Raw genomic sequence first — 17,683 nt, 5'->3', positions numbered from 1 at the left:
ATTTTTGACGACAATTAGCAAAAAATGTTAAATGTTAACACTCAGTCCATTTGAATATGAAAAATAAAATTGATATTTCATATGGTTTTATGATAGATAAGCATTATATTCCCACTCATTATATTCGTAAATTTTGAGGTTTATCCTTCGCTTTTAAGATCATTGAATTTGATTTTTATATAAAATAGTTATATATTAGAAAATAATATGAGTTTATGTGATATTATTTTTCAGAAGATTTCATTCTATATGCCTATGAAAAGTACTCTCAAAACTAACTTTTTCCTAATTATAATTAAATCTAGAATATTGTATTATGCTTAGTATTATTTCATTTTTCTCATTCAATTTAGAATTTACAAATGTCAAAAAATTGAGAGCTGTCACTTTTGATGAATTTCTGTTTATTACATACATTTTATTACATTTCGTGTAACATATACTAATATATAGATATTTTTTGAGATAATGTATTTATCTGTAAAAATTGTATGTGATCAAATTTGATTGATAAATTTATTCAGTAATAATAAATTGCATGTACAATATATTATTGTCTTGCCATTTTTTTGCTCATAATAAAAAATCTTTAAAAATGATAACAATAAAAGAGTATTAAGTAAAAATTTATACATCCAAAATATATTTCAGTAACAGCATAATACGCCTATGCTAATTTTTAGTTCTTAAATTAAATAGATGTCCCTAATCCCATAGATATTCACCAAACTTGGCAAATTCTGAACGTGATCTACATATCCCTAGCAAGTAGATCATATTGGTATACGTATCTTGATCAAATAAAAAGAATATTTGTTGAATAATTTCTGTTCAAATTAAAAGTTCTTCAACTTACGGTAAATCTATCTGCCTTAAAAAGTATTACGATATTATGCAAAGTCAATTTTCTCCAAAAAAATATTTGAAGATGATACTTTAAGTATACCAAAAATACAAGAATTTTGAGAGAACTCAATGAATTTTTGTGAAGGTGGAGTTAAATTGAGAAGATTTTTGGTCAGAGAAAAACAAAAATTACTATCTGATAAAATGGTATTAAAATGAAAAAAGTTTAAACAAAGGAAATGAAGAATTTATATTATATTAGAATTTAAAGAGTAAATATAAAAGATTGAAAGAAAGAATAATAATAGGATTCTTGAATGCAACATTTGGAATGATGTTTCCAGTTGTAGATGTGTTAAGCAAAGAGAGATAATGATAGTTTCTTGAGTTTTGAGTTAAGCTTGTTGTAGATGAGAGAGAAATTTTGACGAGACTGAGGAACTTCATTTGGAATGATGTTTCCAGTTGTAGATGTGTTAAGCAAAGAGAGATAATGATAGTTTCTTGAGTTTTTGCAATTAACCATCCTCAATGACTATTGTTTTAATATAATTTTTAAATTTTTTAAAACTGACATTTTAGTTGTATATTTTTTCTAACAAAGGTACATTCACTAGGCGATAACAGTAAAATGGGATGAAAATATGATAAATAGCATCCCTATATAGTGCCAAACAATATTTATACGGGCCAAAAAAATTTGGCTAGAGATTTGGCGAGTTATAAAACTTAGAAAATTGAGAGGGATTTTTATTTTTGAATTTTTTTTGGAAAGTTAAAATTGCGATTAAAAATCGATTTCCAGGAGAACTAAGCATCTCATCATATATTTAAATCGATAAAAATATTAAATAATAGTTGAATAGTATAACAACGTGAAATTATGGCTGAATCTACAGAAAAAATGAACATATTTGACATTTTTGAAAATTCATACGTTAGATGGTGACAGACTCATAAACTATACTTTAGCTAAGATTGATATATGGTTTCAACAACACATGGTTAAAATTGTAAAAATATTTTAGATTTCAAAAAATATATATGGTAATATAATGGAACAAAGTCAACAAATAGCATGTTAAATATGTTATAATTAACTTTTTATTAGATCCAATAGTAGATATCGAATGGTTTCCAGCTTTATGGTTAAATATTTTCTTTTCGAGCTTCTCTTTAACTGTTGTATTAAGGTTGTAAATTTTTGATGCTAGAAACTATGGAATCTTCTTTGCTGCTGCATTTTTCTTGAGAGTTCTTGCAATTTCGAATAGATCTGCGCATTGTATGAAATTGAGGCTTTAAAATATCTTGAAAACAGAATAGGACTGCTTTTCCAAAGGAATGCTTACTTGTAAATCAGAGAGTTTCAAAATTGAGAGCAAGATTATCATCATAACTTTCGATTTTGCTGCGAAAAAGGAAGACAAGTAATTAACAAATCATTTACTGTTGTTCATCAAAAGAAGAAAACTTTGATAACAACTAATGATGATAAAATCAAGCTATCTTTTAATATTTTAAATTGATAAGACATTCAAAATATTTGAATGGTTTAAAATATTTTCTTTTAATTTCTATAAGATATTATCATGATTATATAATAAAATTTAAATTTTTATTCAAAAAGGCAATATTTCAAACTTTTAATTTCAAAAATCTTAATTCTGCAATAAGTGTATTTAATTGTAGCAAATTTAATGATCCTTCGTCATGCTTAGCAATTTGGAACTCATAAATTAATGATTTCTTCAAGTAAAATTCTGCATTATTTCAAAAGTCAATAATTCTCTAGTAACTTTTCTTCAAACCCTAACCATTATATTATATGTATAATGGAGAATAATTGCAAAGAAAGATAGCCGAATTTACTGGGTAGTTCTTGTGATGCGAAATAATTGCAAATTAACACATAGTTTTAACAGCATCAATCTCTTTTTGCTCTCATTTAAATGCATTCGCACACTTTAATTTTGAAATATAAGAGTTTTGGAAATTATCAAATTTATCTGCTCAAATACTATAGATCTTCATAAGTGTTAATAGAATCACCAGCCTTACATATAGTGTTTAATATAATGATGCACATCATACTGGGATTTATTCCTTATTCATCTAGTTATTATAAGATTTACAACCCCATGAAAATTTAAAATTTTGTCAAAAATAGTGAATGTACCTTTTTTCTAACACAACTATCAATAAATTGTAATATCATTATACTATATATTAATATGAATTTTTATAGAAAAGCTTTATTTTTTTCTCAATTTTTAATTTCATTTCAGTCTCTAAACTTTCTTACTATGTAAAAACGTATTATTATAGTAATAAAATAAAATACATGTTTATTCGATCTCGTATTTCAAAAAAATAAAATTACTTATATAAAAAGATTCTCTTTAGTCAACTTTCTTTTTGAATCTCTAATAAGTTTTTACTGTTGCTTCTATATATTAAGTATTGATTCTTGTAGTAAAGAAAATCCGGAACGTTTATTTATTAGAATACTCGAACTTTGACTTACATATTACTAATTGTAATTATTTTCAAGAGCTATTTCTATTACTCCTACTTGTTCGGCTTAAAATCTGCTATATTGTTAAGATAAACTAAGTCTAAATTTTGAACCATTTTTTGAAGTTTAAAGTGTAATACATATCGATTTTTTATCCGAATTTAAGAATTGCTTCAAAGTTTTAGCGTGAAATCGTGCATTTTTTCTAATGAAATTGTTATTATAAGATAAGCAATCTGAGTTTTTTTGAATAATATGTCACTACACATGATAGAGCGTTACGTGCTGAAAAGTTACGCTTCGTTCTGAAAGTGGTAATGAAGTTTTATTAGAATTCATCAAAAAAACGTATGAAAATAATCGTATGTCAAAATGTGAGCACTTCTCAAAATTTGCTCACATTTTGACTATTTTTGTGAGATCTTCCTCACAATTTTTGACAAACGTACAAAAAAGTGCCAAAATGTGAGCAAATGTGAGCAATTTTTATATCTCCAAATACTATCCAACAAAACTGACATCTGACTGTGAAAGTTCTTTTAAATCAGATGATGTAAAAAACTATCTGCGTTCAAAAAATGTAAACCAATATTTCATTGTCGACCAAAACCATTCTGCTCTTGGTGTCATTGACGGATGTATAAAAATGTTAAGAGACTTAAACCAACCATAAGGTGGTGAAGCAAATGAAATGTCATATGACGACAAATATAGACACTTCTCCATGGCAAAGATGAGACAAGTTTTAAATATTTACAATAACCGTAAACAAAAAGGTTTGGGAAACCACTCCCCCGAAGAAATGAAAAACAACCCTGACTTAGAGAAAGACTATATATTTAATAATTTAGTCAAAAGAGACAAACAAGAAAGAATGCCGGGCTTCAAACTTCAGAAAGGTGACAAAGTAAAAATAGAAATACCTAAACGCGACCCATATGAAAATACTATTGACTATGACAACAATGGGAACCCGACAGGTACTCACATTCGTGTTCGTAAAAATAGAAGAAAGTATACAAGAGAATATTATGAAGTTTTAGGCAAACATGGCAAAATGTACACACTGCAAGCAGAAGATAAAACTACTATTGCCAGACCTCGTTTCAAACTTGTCAAAGTTCAAGGTGGTATACTTTCAAAGACAGTTCCTAACAAATATAAGACAACTCCTGACGAATATGCTAAAGAAGTTGAAAATGACGACTAAGCAATTCTATACCATGCGTAAACTGTCATGTAAGGTGGCATGTATTCTTTACTTTGTCCCGTTGTTTGTGTATATCCTGAAACGAAATGTGTATGGTTTCCTTCTCCCTGAGTGTCACTCCAGTAACAATTTATAGCAAACTTAACGTCGTCTTTAACATCATATCCTTTACCTTTTGTCATTCCTGACCAATCCCAATATCTATGCTTATGCCAACCTGCTTGAGATGTACTTAAATCTATGTAGTGACTGTGTGCAGGTAAATTTTCACCTGAAATCGTTTTACTTCCACCTGTTTCCTTTGAAGAGTTTGCACAATACAAAAACCTGTCGACTATTTGTTCCCATGCACCAACACCAAACATTACTTGAGGACCTCTTGCTTCCATAGATGTATAAATAGAACCTACTGGGTTCATTAAATCAAACATATGAGATATTATAGGATTGTCTCTTTTGAACTTAAAATATAGTGCAACTATTTCAGGTTTCTTCTGGTTTGTGTCAGAATATTTTTTATAATATAATCTTATGTTTTCAGGGTAGGTAAAATCTTGACTATAATATTTATTTCTGTCATCTGTATAATAATATACTATTCTCGTTTTTTCTATTGCATTATATCTTTTATATCTATAATAATCTAAATATAATGTTAGCTTTTGTTCATCTACATGTGGTGTTCTGTCGTCATCTCCATAGTCATAATAATATGGTGCTGGAGCTGGGTCAGGCAATGTCATATCCGCCATTTCATAAACTCTTAAATATTTCTTTTGTTCGTCTCCATATAAGTTTAAGTAGCAGTTGTTGTCTAATGGAACTTTAACTTGTGTACCATCATTCTTTTTATAGCTTACATACATTTCATTGTTATTTTTCGGAATGAGTTTACACCGTGTACCATTTTTTAAGGACTGTACAAACTGCCATCTAAAATATTTATTTTCTTCATTGACAGAAAAGTCACCAACAATAGTTTCAATATTTGTTGTTGTTCCTATCAAACTTTGGTATATTTCATTGACATATGTTTTATCTGCTTTCTTTTCAAGGCTAACGTTTAAGTTTGTAATATCAGATATAGAATGTGTATGTCCAACGTCACTTTTCCTGTTTAAGGTTTCTTGTAAGTTTGTAATATTTGCAATGGTATGTGTATGTCCAACGTCACTTTTCCTGTTTAAGGTTTCTTGTAAGTTTGTAATATTTGCAATGGTATGTGTATGTCCAACGTCACTTTTCCTGTTTAAGGTTTCTTGTAAGTTTGTAATATCAGATATAGAATGTGTATGAGTCTTATCTGCTTTTGTCTCTAATGTTTCCTTAAGACTTGGTATTTGGTTAATATAATGTATATGAGTCTTTTTAGAATATTCGTTTTCAGCTCTTGTCACTTCACTTGACATTTTATTGTCAACATATGTTTTGTCTGCTAGTTCAGGATGAGTATGTTCTTTTGTTGCATAAGCATTGTTAGCTCTTTCTTCTTCTTTTGCTATTGCATCGTCTACATATTCTTTGTCAGCTTTGTTGTCAACATCTGCTTTCAAAAGAAGTTCATTTATAGGTTTCTCGTTTAAAGTTCCTTTTGTTGGATTTATACAGACAGTATGGTTCTTATTGTCTTGAAACAGAAACTCATCTGTCATTGGGTTTATTGTCAGTTTTAAGTTTCCTTCTTTCAATGACTCAGATATCTTAGAATAGTTTGAAAAGTTTGTTGTGTTCTTATTTAGAGCTTGCATAATGAGTTGTCGGTTGTGTTGTATTTCTCTCATAGACGCTGTTTCATTTGACATTTTTATTATAGATAAAATATGCTTCCAATAGAAAAAGAAAATTCTAGAGTTGCTACAACTAAACCATTAGATGAACTTTTTACTAATGTCGGTCAAAAGTTTGAGACAGATACCGTAAAGCATGAAGGCTATCGTTTTGACTACCCATTAAGATGGTTAAGAGACCCATCTGTCACAAAAGCTATTGGCTTTCGAAGAATAAAGTTTGTGTCTGTAGAAGATAAAAGTTTTCCATTTATTGTAAGGTTTCATATAGATTATACATCTGAAGGGCAACGAAAAATGTGGGAAGAAATTGAGCTAATACAAGTTGACCTCTCATCTTCTCTACAGACTGCATTAAAAAATATAGAAGATAAAATAAATTCATGTTATGCAAAATATGCTGATGAATATGCGAATACCAATAGCACACTTTATGTGAGAATTGTATATGACAAACAAAATTCACAAGTGTCATTTCAAATCTACGAAGACAATCCAAATAAAGACGAACAAATATATACAGAATTCACTGCAATGTCATGGTATTATTTGCAAAGAATGTTAAATCAGAAAGTTGAACCTCCTTTAGCAAATATCTACAGTCGATAAGCAAGAGATGAACCATATTTATTTAAGGATGGGCACTCATTAGGGTGATGAAAAAAATCAAGTCTAGCAAAGTCAATATATTAAAAACAGTGAAGACTATTATATAGCATTATAGTGCACAAGCTCAAATATTTAGTGATGCATTTCTCGAACTTATTTTATTTATAAGTTAACCTTGAAACATGAATTTTAGTATATCATGAGCATATTTTTTTCTAATTTTGCAATACTTATAATATCATACCAGGATTCATGTGGAAGTCTAATATTTGGTATATAATATTCTTACAATAAATGTATTAATTCAATTATATTCAAAATGATGGGTCGCAATTTTTACTGAAATTGCAAATTTAATTTCAACAATGAAATTATTGTTTAAAAAAAATAGCACAACAGCAAGATGGACAATCATATATAGAATTATAATGCTCCATATAATGCTTTGATTTGATGCGTATATAATGTTATTTTTCGAACATCTTTGTAAAAAATTGATTTTTGTAATTTTTGAAAAAATTCGATTTTATTTCGAGATTTCCTCTATAGGTGAAGTATATTGAACAATATTCCTATGGGAGAAAATAATTGTAAGTATGAGTACTTTCATTAATACTATGGGTGCCATGGTTATCGCTCAAACGATCAAGTTATATCTCGATTGCGTAAATTGAAATTTTGCTATTTTCTAAATTCACGGCAACAACATTCTTTTATCCTGATCGTACATCACAATATTTGAATGTGCGACCATTTGTTCAAGAAACCGTCAAGTTATTCTTCATTTTTCATGCCGCGGCGAACAAAAGCAGTTGCAAAGCGTATAAAGAACTTAGTTCAAAGCGCGAAAAATAGGGTAGAGCCATATGTCGTCAACACTGTTGAATTTGTGCTATCTGTATTATTGAGCGGCGCTACATTTTGCCAATCAGAATTTCAATTCATGCTGAATAACATCAAAGTTCCGTCAGAAGCTACATTTCATCGAGTCCAAGAAAAGGTTGGTCGTGTTATCATAGAAGTTGCCAGAGAATCTGTTAATTATTGGAAATCTCGAATGAGAAAATGTTCGGGACTTTTGTTTGACGGTTCTTGGAGTCAGAGAAGAAATGCAATGTTTTGCTATGTACAATTTGTAGAAGAGAAACTCAAAAAAATTGTAGATTGGGAAGTGATATCTAAATCTTTTAAAAATTTCAAAGGTAATTTCAACGGAAAATCAAATGAAATGGAATTTGAAGGCTTAAAAAGAATGCTGAAGCGTTGGAATAATGAAAAACGTGTAAATTTTTTTGTGCATGATGGCGATGTCAAAATTGTTTCTACAATCAAAAATACGTTCAAAGGTATCAGAGAATACAGAGATCCTGGACATTTTCTTAACAATATACAGAAAAAGCTCAAACTGCCAGAATTCAGAATCTTATCTAGCATTTCAAAGAATTTATTGCGTTGGCTTAGGCAACTTCTCAATGACACACATATGTCAATTAAAACAAAGAAGTTTTTATGGTTGAATTCCGCTAAACATTATGCCGGAAATCATAAATTTTGTCCAGATCCTGAAAAATGCAAGATGATTAAACCATGGAAATATGCAAAAAATAAAACTGCTATAAAAACACTTAAAAAATTCCTCGAAGATACCGTAAAAATCTTTGATATGGTAAAAAAGATTCATTCAACTCAAGTAGTTGAATCGATAAACCATATCAAAGCAATGCTTGCTAATAAAAATATTAATTGGCATGCTTCTTGGCCAATTAGGATGGCAGTCACAATATTGCATTTCAATGAAAGTATGTTTGAAACGATTGTAGCAATAAGATACAGGTTAAATTTACCAACAATGCCAGAAATGATGAACAGATATTTCAGAATGTATGATACAACAAAAGATTTAATCAAAGCATTCAAAAATTCAAAGCAAGTTCAAAAAAAGTTTGCGGCATTAAGAGCTATAAAGAGAGGTCTTCAAGCTACCGATGATCGTATTACTCTTAAATCACATAAATAATTATTAGATTTATTTCACCCTCAAAACATCATAATCTTGCACCTTCTTTGAATAAACACTTTCACCTTCTATTTTTAATTAATGTTTTTTAATTGTCCAAAATTTTTAGATTATATAAGATATAATTTTTTATAAAAGTATTATTTTCTAAAAGATAAGTATATATTCTTAATCACAAAACCTAGCATTTTATCATATCTATATATCAGCTTCCTAAATATAATACTCATATAGTTAGTATGATTTTAATGTTTTTGAACATGAAACGAAAATATGATTACAATCATATAACATAATGGAGTTATTGATATAACTTATATGCATGATACATTAAGAAGTCTTCCAACAATATAGATATAGTTGTAGATTCCTATGATTCCTTTTATATTGTGAGATAATAACATTTTTATGCTGTCAGGAGCCTATGAGTGCAGTTAGTACACCAGTCTTGGGTATGGTGGCACTGCGTTCCACCTTACCCAATACTTGTGAATTTGACACTTTACAAAACCGTTAACGTACATTTTACAACATGAACGCAAAAACTAACTTAACCTTAAATATTTACAAAGCCGCCAACCATTTCACCTCACTAACGAACTCACTAATGAAAAAATAAACGTTCTCATAAATTTTCTTCTATATCTTCATCGTCAATGTTAACTCTATTGTAGTCATACTTGAAGTCATAAAGTTTCTCAAGTTTTGAAATGCATAGTCTTGTTAACTTACCTTCATCATCATAAGTTTTTATAAAACTACCATGACAATCTTTATACACAGTCAATGAAAAGTCAACTGGTCTAGGATGAAGTGTAAAGAACATGTTATGCTCAGGAAGGAAGAATAAATGTTTAAATGTATGTTTGTTATATTTTTCGATTTGTATGAGTTGCTTTTGTTCTGTCATTTACATCCAAATAAAAATTTTCAGTAAACTTAAAAATTAATGATATCACCACCCTCACACGTATGAAAACATAGCACAAAAATAAATTTAGGTGAAGAGGTGAGATATCACCTCTTTTTTCACCTCTTTTTTCACCTCATGAATTCATTGCTTTATAACTCTCTTCCTTGGTTTCTTTTTAGTTGCTTTCTTCACGTCTGTCTCCAACTTGACTGTCTTTCTTCTTCGTCCGTAATGATACCAGTTACTTCCACCAGTCAATGGGTCAAATGGTCTTTCATAAGGGTTTCCATACATTCCATAGGGACCATACGGAAGAACTACTGGTGGAGAAGAAACATTTTCTTTAGTTCCATCGACTCTATTTAAATGCATTGTTTCACCTTTCATCTGGTCATTAAAGTCTTTTGCATGTTTTGCAAACTCATCGTCCTTTCCTAAAGCATTTTCTGACTCAGTCGCAACCAAATTGGATGCTTTATTTATGAGCCCTATTTTATTTAATCTTAACTTCTTTGCAACCCAGCCTCCAATCTTTCCTTTATTTGCATCTAATGTCTTCGAAACTCTTCCTCCACTCATTTTATTTACTGCGTCATAAGCTCCAAGTGCTTTTGCTCCAAATGCTAATGCTTTTGTTCCCATTGCGCCTAAAGCTGCCCAAGCTACCATTTACACCATATTAAAATCATCTCTCTTCAATATTATCTCATAAAAGTTCTCTTTACTGGAGAAAGTCAATGAAACATAAACATTCTCACGTGCTTCGCCCTCACCGCTTCGGTCTGAAAGACCTTCAGGACTCAAAGAGTCCGTTTGCGGTCTATTTAACTTCTTTCTTATATCATCTATTCTCAATAAAATGTCTGAACAATTGCTAACATCTTCTACAACAGTTATTTCATCATGAACGACCTTTAAGAACAAGCTCATTTAATATGCTATTAAAATCATCTCAATAATGAGTCCATCCTTTCCATCTTTAGGTAGCACAACATCTTTCATTGAAGAAGGTTCGACAAGTCTTATGTTAAACTTACTGACAAAGTTTGTTATACTATAATGCTTCGGCGGCGAATACATATAGTTTGAAAGACATAATATAGATTCTTCAGCAAATTCACTTATACTGGATTTTATAACAATGTTCTCACGAGACCAAATACCACCAATTGACAATCTTGTAAGCAATCCTGCTGAACCTTCAACTGTAAACGTCGATGGTAACATTCCACGAAGGTCATCTATTGACATCGTTGAGTCACTGAATTTAAATATTTTCTTAAAGCAATCGTCATTATCTAACCATGCAATAGCTTTGAAGTTTTCATTCGAATATACATCTGCTTCATTAAATGTAAAACCTGACTTCTTTGCAGAGATGACTTTAAAATCTATTGCATTTGTTTCAAAATTATACGCTATGGTAACTTCTGAAGGTAATGGGTGTCCTTCCGCAGTCAGTTGTTCTCTCACTACCGTTTGAAGCTTTGTGTTAAAAACTTTCATGTCATCTCCTGTGTCTAGGTTCACATACACAGCAATAGGAAAACTATCTTGCTTCTTTGTCTCATCATTATATCTCAAAACATTAAAGTTCTTCAATAATATTGTCCTTCCTGCTGGAATACTTCGAACCTGTCTTATTTCAATAGCTTTCTCACCTCCTACATACTCTACCCAGTGCCTTGGATATTCATAAGTATACTGACTTTCTTGAATTTTGGTTGGTTTCATCATAACGTGTTCATAGTATATCTTTATACTCTTGTCAGTTAGACTCGGTGCTATGTTCTGAATATTTCTGACTTGCATTTTTAATGGAGATAAAATGAAGCATTTAATACATGACGTAGATGAAGACATGAATGAAACTACAGACAAACTTAACTCTTCTCTCATTCTTCTTTCAGTAAGGACTATGAGTTCTGTTCAAATGGTGTTTATTTCTATTGTGGAAAGATGGGGTCAGGTAAGACATTTAACCTCATTCGTCATATACTCATAACAGAGCGTTTAGGTCAAGATTCATATTATGACCAAATCATTATATCAGCAACTTCAGACTCTATGGATTCAACAGCGAAAACATTTATGTCAAAAGTTCAAGCCTCTGTCGTTAAAGTTCCAGATAGCGAACTCATTGAATTTCTTCAACGTTACATTCGACGTAAGAGGAAATATTATGCCATCGTTGAATTTATACAGTCAGGAATGCAAAAGACTTCAGAAGAGATGGAAAGAATTATTGACAAACACCACTTACGTCAATACTCAGGAGTTTACGATATGAAACGACTGACAAACTACATTCTATCAAAACTTTCAAAATACCCCTTCAAAAAGTATCCTTCAAATACTCTGCTCGTTTGCGACGACTTCGCCGGAAAAGGTTTAGTGTCAAAGCCTGACTCACCATTAGCTAACATCATTACTAAAGTCAGACATTACCACTTAACTGTAGCAATACTTATGCAAACATGGCGTTTCCTTGCTTTAAACATAAAACGTCTCATAACTGACTTCGTTATCTTTCAAGGTTTCTCACGCTATGATATTGAACTCATTTGGAAACAGTCAGGTATAACATTACCTTTTGAAGAAATTTGGGAAGCATATAAGTCTCTCATCTCTCCTCGTTCATACCTTGAGATTCATATCATGACTAATACCATTAAAGTCAAAAATATTCCATGGAACGACCAACATTGTTTTAAAGTTTAACCTTCAATTGACTGATGGTAAACAAATTCCATGCATCTCTGTCGCCATTTCTGTTAATATTTTTGCTGTCATTCATATCATCCACTTCCCCTCCGTTAACTTTTAGGATATGCGTTAGAATAGCTGTTCTTAAATGAAGGCTTTTCACCTTTTAGCGCATAAACTCTATAACTTTCTGCATACTTTATGTTTGAACCTCCTGAGCCATCATTGACATAAATTTTTATAGGCTTCCACCCTTTGTTCATGTTCCTGCTTCTTCCCTTAGCTCTTTTGTTCAGTAGTTCTACATCTTTATACACAGCACCTGTCTCAGTGAATTCAACAATATTTTCATTCGTTAGCTTTACATTCAAACCCTTGTCGAGTATATTGTTCATTTCATACATATAAAAGGTTTTTATTCTATATGAAATGAGAAGCAAATCCATCTTAGCTGGTGCCGTTAATGTTCCAATTGAACCAACATCAAATGTTGACTCACGAACGACAAACAATATTGTCATAAAGAACTATAGTTCAGAGTGTTTGAAAGAAAAAGAACCAGAGCTGAAATCCGTGAATTTAAACTCAGCTTCAAACGCTAACGCTACATCAGATGTTAAGTTAGAGTATCCACCACTGGACCAAATTCTTTCAAGAGAAGCCAACGACAACCCTTACACAAATGTTCAAACAAATCCTTCAGATAACGTAGACCATTACCTTCTTCAGTTATACAAACAATTTTACTCAAAGACGATAAGAAGCTTTTGACAAATCTTATAAGCAAGAACCAAATAATTCTAACAAAGGAGGACCTTGAAAATGTTATATCACGAATAACAGGGAAACAATGTGTCATTGACTATCTCGACCCTGAAATCGAATGCTGTGGTCAAACGCCACCATTCATGAAAATAGGTAACATCCGCATCATTGAAATACCAGGAACTCAGGAGTTGAGTTTAAGTATAAATATTCGAACGAGTATACAAAACTTTCAACAGAATATAAATTTGTTTGAAATATGTTTTAGTAAATTAAAGCAATTTGTAATATCTATCCAAAACTTCTTCAACAGTATCGAACTCATCTTCATAATGCAAACCTAATCTTATTGACTTGGTGCAGTTTCACTAACACAATATAGCGCTTTGCGCTCGGCGCCTTTGACGCCTTTTTCTGTTCTCTTGACTGACATAACTAACTCATTTGTTTCATCAAACAGCAACAACCAAAGTTCATGACCTAATACATAACATTCATACTTTATATTTTTAGCTCTGAGTTCTCTTGTAAGCTGTTGCATTTAATATTTTCTAAAAAGTCTACTTCAACAGTCATTCGCACTGGTGCCTTCAGTTCTACAGGCTCTCCTTGAAAGTCAACAGTCTGAATTGCATGTCTTTCAAATTATGAGGACTAATGCGAACCCATTTACCTAAATGAGTTGCTATGACAGGAACGTTTGGAATGAACATTGAATTGACTGCATAACAGAAAGACTTATATTCTACTGAACCTTTACTATTAACTCCTGAAATACCTGTGACATTAGCTATTTTAGACTCAATGTATAAACAATTGCCATAACATACGTATGGAACAGATTTCATCTCAATCGTTTTGTCAATACTTTTCAAAGGAAATGTCATATGGTATGCTCCCAGAAGCAATTGAACTCTATGACTCATTCGTGTTATCTTAAACTCCTTCGCATAACTGAACTTCAAAACTCCTGCAATAAGTTTAACATTCATTAAGTTTTCTTCGTTATCCTTGTTTATTGTAGTATTTATGAGCGCATTTAACACTCCAGCTAATGTTTCCATCTTATATTCTACATTATTGTGAAATCTTATTTCGTGCTTCTTTCCATCTATTTCAAGCTCCATGAAATCTGTTTCATCTGTTATAACGAATGAAGCGATAGTATTGAAGTCAACCATTCTGAATGCAAGTGGCTCATTCTGTAGACCTAAGTTTGTTTGTAGCTTTACTGTCCCGTATTCGTTTGGGTCTGTACTTTGCAAATAGAACAACATTTTATTCTCATTAAAATATGACAATTGCTGCATATGCGTATGAAGCTGACAGAGCTAAACGTTTATATTTTGGTCAATACTCTCTCACACTTACTGACAAATATATTGTTATCAGTGATGGAAATACCGAGAAATACATAACATGGAAGGACTATGAAAAGTTTGACCCTATTTTAACTCCATGTACAATGCCATTCATTGTAAATGGTGAAGTTGTCATGAAGAACGACACAACAGTATATAAGTCTGTATATGAAGCATTAGAATATATGTTGAATTATAATCCCGAAAGATTTGACCCAAGCACTACACCATGTGCAATGCCTTTTATTAAGGACGGTGAAATCGTAAGAGTTCCGGATTCAACGGTTTATACTGCTGTTCAAAACAGTTTACAAAACATTTTAGCGAATATCTTTAATTCAGAAACTACAGAAATAAAATTACCATATATAACAGATGCTAAAGAAATTAAATCAAAAACGACAACATTATTTACGTCACTTAATGATTTAATGACTTATATCATTAATATTCCTGCACCAACTACAGCATTTGATCCAAACTCGACGGTTTGCAGTGTACCTTTCATAAAGGACAGTTCATTAATTACTTTAAGGGATTCGACAGTAAATGAATCATTAAAGGCGTCATTAATGAAAATCATTGATTTTAATTCATTCACGAATACATATAATTCATTCATTAATGTTTCATATGCTTCTAAAGAAGGTGAGCCAAAAACTATCGATAAAGCGGTGTATGAAATAAAAGCATCAACGACGAAATTGAATTCGTTAACTTTTGACGGTGATAGTTTCGTTAATGACATAACATCAGGGAAAACAATTTTAACGAAAGAATATTTAAAATCTCATGTTAGTGAGTTCGTTGAAATTGAAAAAGAAGGTGGAATTAAGTTCGATCCACTGAGTTTCATTTTCAGCTTAGCGAATGCGGGTGTTAGTTTCGCTGAATGGACAACAATACAGAGTGAAATAAATGCAATATGGACGTTTTTGGGGTCAAAAGCGGGAATGGGTGAGCTTGTAAATGCTGCAAGAACATTAGGTGAAACAGGAAATTTTGTAGATGGTTTTAAAAGACTTGTTTCAAATGTTTTAACAAACACAAAGAAATTATTTAGATATACCATACATAACGGACGGATTTTCGAACAGGTAGCAACAAACCCTCCGGTTATGGCTGCGTTGATGATGGTTAGAGATATAAAACCACGTAACGACGGGAACGAAGAACATGAACAACAGAGCCCAACGGGCTCAGAGCCACATAGTGGCGAGGATACTGGTCGGGTTATTCGAGACATTAAAAACGTGTATCCTGAAGTTATTGATTTATTTAGAGGAGTTAATGATTCAATTTCAAAACATTCTATAACCCTCGATGAAGAGAATAAATTAACAGATTATATATTCGTCATTATTGCAGAATTAATGAAGAGAATAAATGAAAAAGGAATTGGTGATATCATTAATGTCAGCGATGTAATGATGAAAAGAAATTTTGACTCATTATTTACAAAACCGAAAACAGAATATAGTCTTTATGACGTAATTACCGAATTAATGAAAAAGATTAATGATAATAAGAGTTCTGGCGGAAGAGTTGAATTAGAAGTGAATGATGTTAATGAGAAATTAGCCGAAAAAGCAGATAAAAACCACGTTCATTATATAAGTTCAGACGAACAGATTATAACGGACTACCATGGATATTTAACACGAAGTGATGAAGTGAAGACGGAAGACCCCAATGAAAGAAGATATAAATACATTCGTGCTAAAGGTTATGACATAAGCTGTACTGTACAGTATGATGTAGCTAAAGCACCAGAAGCATTTGGTTATACCGGTGAAATTTATGCCTCTACTTTCAATGTTAATGGTGTATTAGTTGAACCAAGATTTACTTTGAGAGTTAAGTCAAAAATAACGTTTGAAGATGCTATTAAAAGTAAAGCTGACAAAGTTGAACTCGAAGCAATGAACAAAGTTTTGAAATCTCATAAACACAACATCTCCGATATAAATGAACTTCAAGCTACATTAGACAGTAAAGCCGACAAGAACCATACACATAAATCCTTCACTACTGTTAGAGCAGACGACATAATATTGAACTATACCCTTGGTTCAAGTGCACCTTTAGAGAATCCAAGTACAAGCGTAAAAGATACACTAAACTCCTTAAATAGTAAATGTATGAACATTGAAGGTCATGTCAGAAACTTTGAAACACATGAACTACCAGCAATGTTAGATAAAAAAGCAGACAAGAACCATACACATACAAGTTTTACAACTGTTGGTATAGAAAGTATTGAAGGAACGGTTGAAGAAACTGGTGGGGATGCATTATATTGTAAACCTCCTAACTTTCCACAAGGTTTAACATCGGATGACGACATAACGACGATGAAAAACATTAGATGTAAAGATGTTTATGTCATGGATGATGAACATAATATTAAATTCACTGCTCAAGATTTATATGACAAGAAAGCAGACAAAACAGAGCTTCAAACATTAAAGACAGAAATGCTTCAAACATTATATCCTATAGGCTCTATTTATACGTCAATGAACTCAACAAATCCAGCAACAGTTTTAGGTTTTGGTACATGGCAGCAGATTGTAGACAAATTCTTATACTGTGCTAACTCTTCAAAGCAAACAGGAGGTTCGAAGAAAATTACTGAAGCAAACCTTCCACCGCACACTCATACAGGAACTACAAACACAACAGGTAGTCATTCACATTCAATAACAAAAAGAGGTTATACAAATCTTGCAGCAGGTTCGGATAGACAGGGAATGCATAGATATGATATTTCAAGTGACCCAGTAGATTCAAGCGCAGGTATTTTCTGTGGAACCGCAGGAAATCATGCCCATACTTTCACAACAAATCCAACAGGCTCGGGTGCAGATTATATGCCACCATTTGTGACTGTATTCGCATGGTATAGAGTTCAATGAACGCGCTTGAGCCTAGAATAAAATCTTTAACTT

General features: G+C 31.5%; 8 protein-coding genes and 1 pseudogene across 9 annotated transcripts, besides 5 other annotated features; 6 read left to right on the top strand and 3 right to left on the bottom strand.

Annotated features, from left to right (window-relative positions):
* Positions 1–373: 373 nt before the first annotated feature.
* Positions 374–410: a mobile genetic element.
* A 1-nt stretch (position 411) lies between these two features.
* Positions 412–3,859: a mobile genetic element.
* Positions 3,860–5,941: a mobile genetic element.
* TVAGG3_0733710 (uncharacterized protein) lies at positions 4,167–4,574 on the top strand (the record flags this gene model as incomplete). Its single annotated transcript, XM_051244629.1, has 1 exon — positions 4,167–4,574. One exon carries the CDS (start codon positions 4,167–4,169, stop codon positions 4,572–4,574), a length of 408 nt encoding a protein of 135 aa, XP_051091216.1.
* A 453-nt stretch (positions 5,942–6,394) lies between the features above and the next one.
* TVAGG3_0733690 (uncharacterized protein) lies at positions 6,395–6,970 on the top strand (the record flags this gene model as incomplete). The annotated part of the gene is made up of 1 exon (XM_001295145.1): positions 6,395–6,970. The coding sequence occupies one exon, from the start codon at positions 6,395–6,397 to the stop codon at positions 6,968–6,970; it is 576 nt and encodes a 191-aa protein (XP_001295146.1).
* A 26-nt stretch (positions 6,971–6,996) lies between these two features.
* Positions 6,997–9,419: a mobile genetic element.
* TVAGG3_0733680 (zebrafish ch211-108c17.2-related family) lies at positions 7,761–8,744 on the top strand (the record flags this gene model as incomplete). The annotated part of the gene is made up of 1 exon (XM_001295146.2): positions 7,761–8,744. A coding segment is annotated over one exon (984 nt), but the record flags the coding sequence as incomplete, so codon positions are not given.
* Positions 9,420–17,683: part of a mobile genetic element that runs on past the window's edge.
* Positions 10,258–10,569, bottom strand: TVAGG3_0733660 (protein of unknown function, DUF4107 family; the record flags this gene model as incomplete). The annotated part of the gene is made up of 1 exon (XM_001317943.2): positions 10,258–10,569. A coding segment is annotated over one exon (312 nt), but the record flags the coding sequence as incomplete, so codon positions are not given.
* Positions 10,831–11,151, bottom strand: TVAGG3_0733650 (uncharacterized protein; the record flags this gene model as incomplete). Its single annotated transcript, XM_001317944.1, has 1 exon — positions 10,831–11,151. The coding sequence occupies one exon, from the start codon at positions 11,149–11,151 to the stop codon at positions 10,831–10,833; it is 321 nt and encodes a 106-aa protein (XP_001317979.1).
* TVAGG3_0733640 (uncharacterized protein) lies at positions 11,228–11,712 on the bottom strand (the record flags this gene model as incomplete). Its single annotated transcript, XM_051244628.1, has 1 exon — positions 11,228–11,712. A coding segment is annotated over one exon (485 nt), but the record flags the coding sequence as incomplete, so codon positions are not given.
* TVAGG3_0733630 lies at positions 11,762–12,308 on the top strand (annotated as a pseudogene). Its single transcript has one exon. A coding segment is annotated over exon 1 (547 nt).
* On the top strand, positions 14,666–15,207 carry TVAGG3_0733620 (organellar and viral DNA polymerase type B; the record flags this gene model as incomplete). The annotated part of the gene is made up of 1 exon (XM_051244627.1): positions 14,666–15,207. A coding segment is annotated over one exon (542 nt), but the record flags the coding sequence as incomplete, so codon positions are not given.
* On the top strand, positions 15,686–17,650 carry TVAGG3_0733610 (phage tail repeat-like family; the record flags this gene model as incomplete). The annotated part of the gene is made up of 1 exon (XM_051244626.1): positions 15,686–17,650. The coding sequence occupies one exon, from the start codon at positions 15,686–15,688 to the stop codon at positions 17,648–17,650; it is 1,965 nt and encodes a 654-aa protein (XP_051091213.1).

This window comes from Trichomonas vaginalis, chromosome III (genome assembly GCF_026262505.1).
Source record: "Trichomonas vaginalis G3 chromosome III, whole genome shotgun sequence".
Lineage (NCBI taxonomy): Eukaryota > Parabasalia > Trichomonadida > Trichomonadidae > Trichomonas > Trichomonas vaginalis.
The sequence above is the reverse complement of the archived record's forward strand: the minus strand, read 5'-3'. Positions and strand labels throughout refer to the sequence as shown.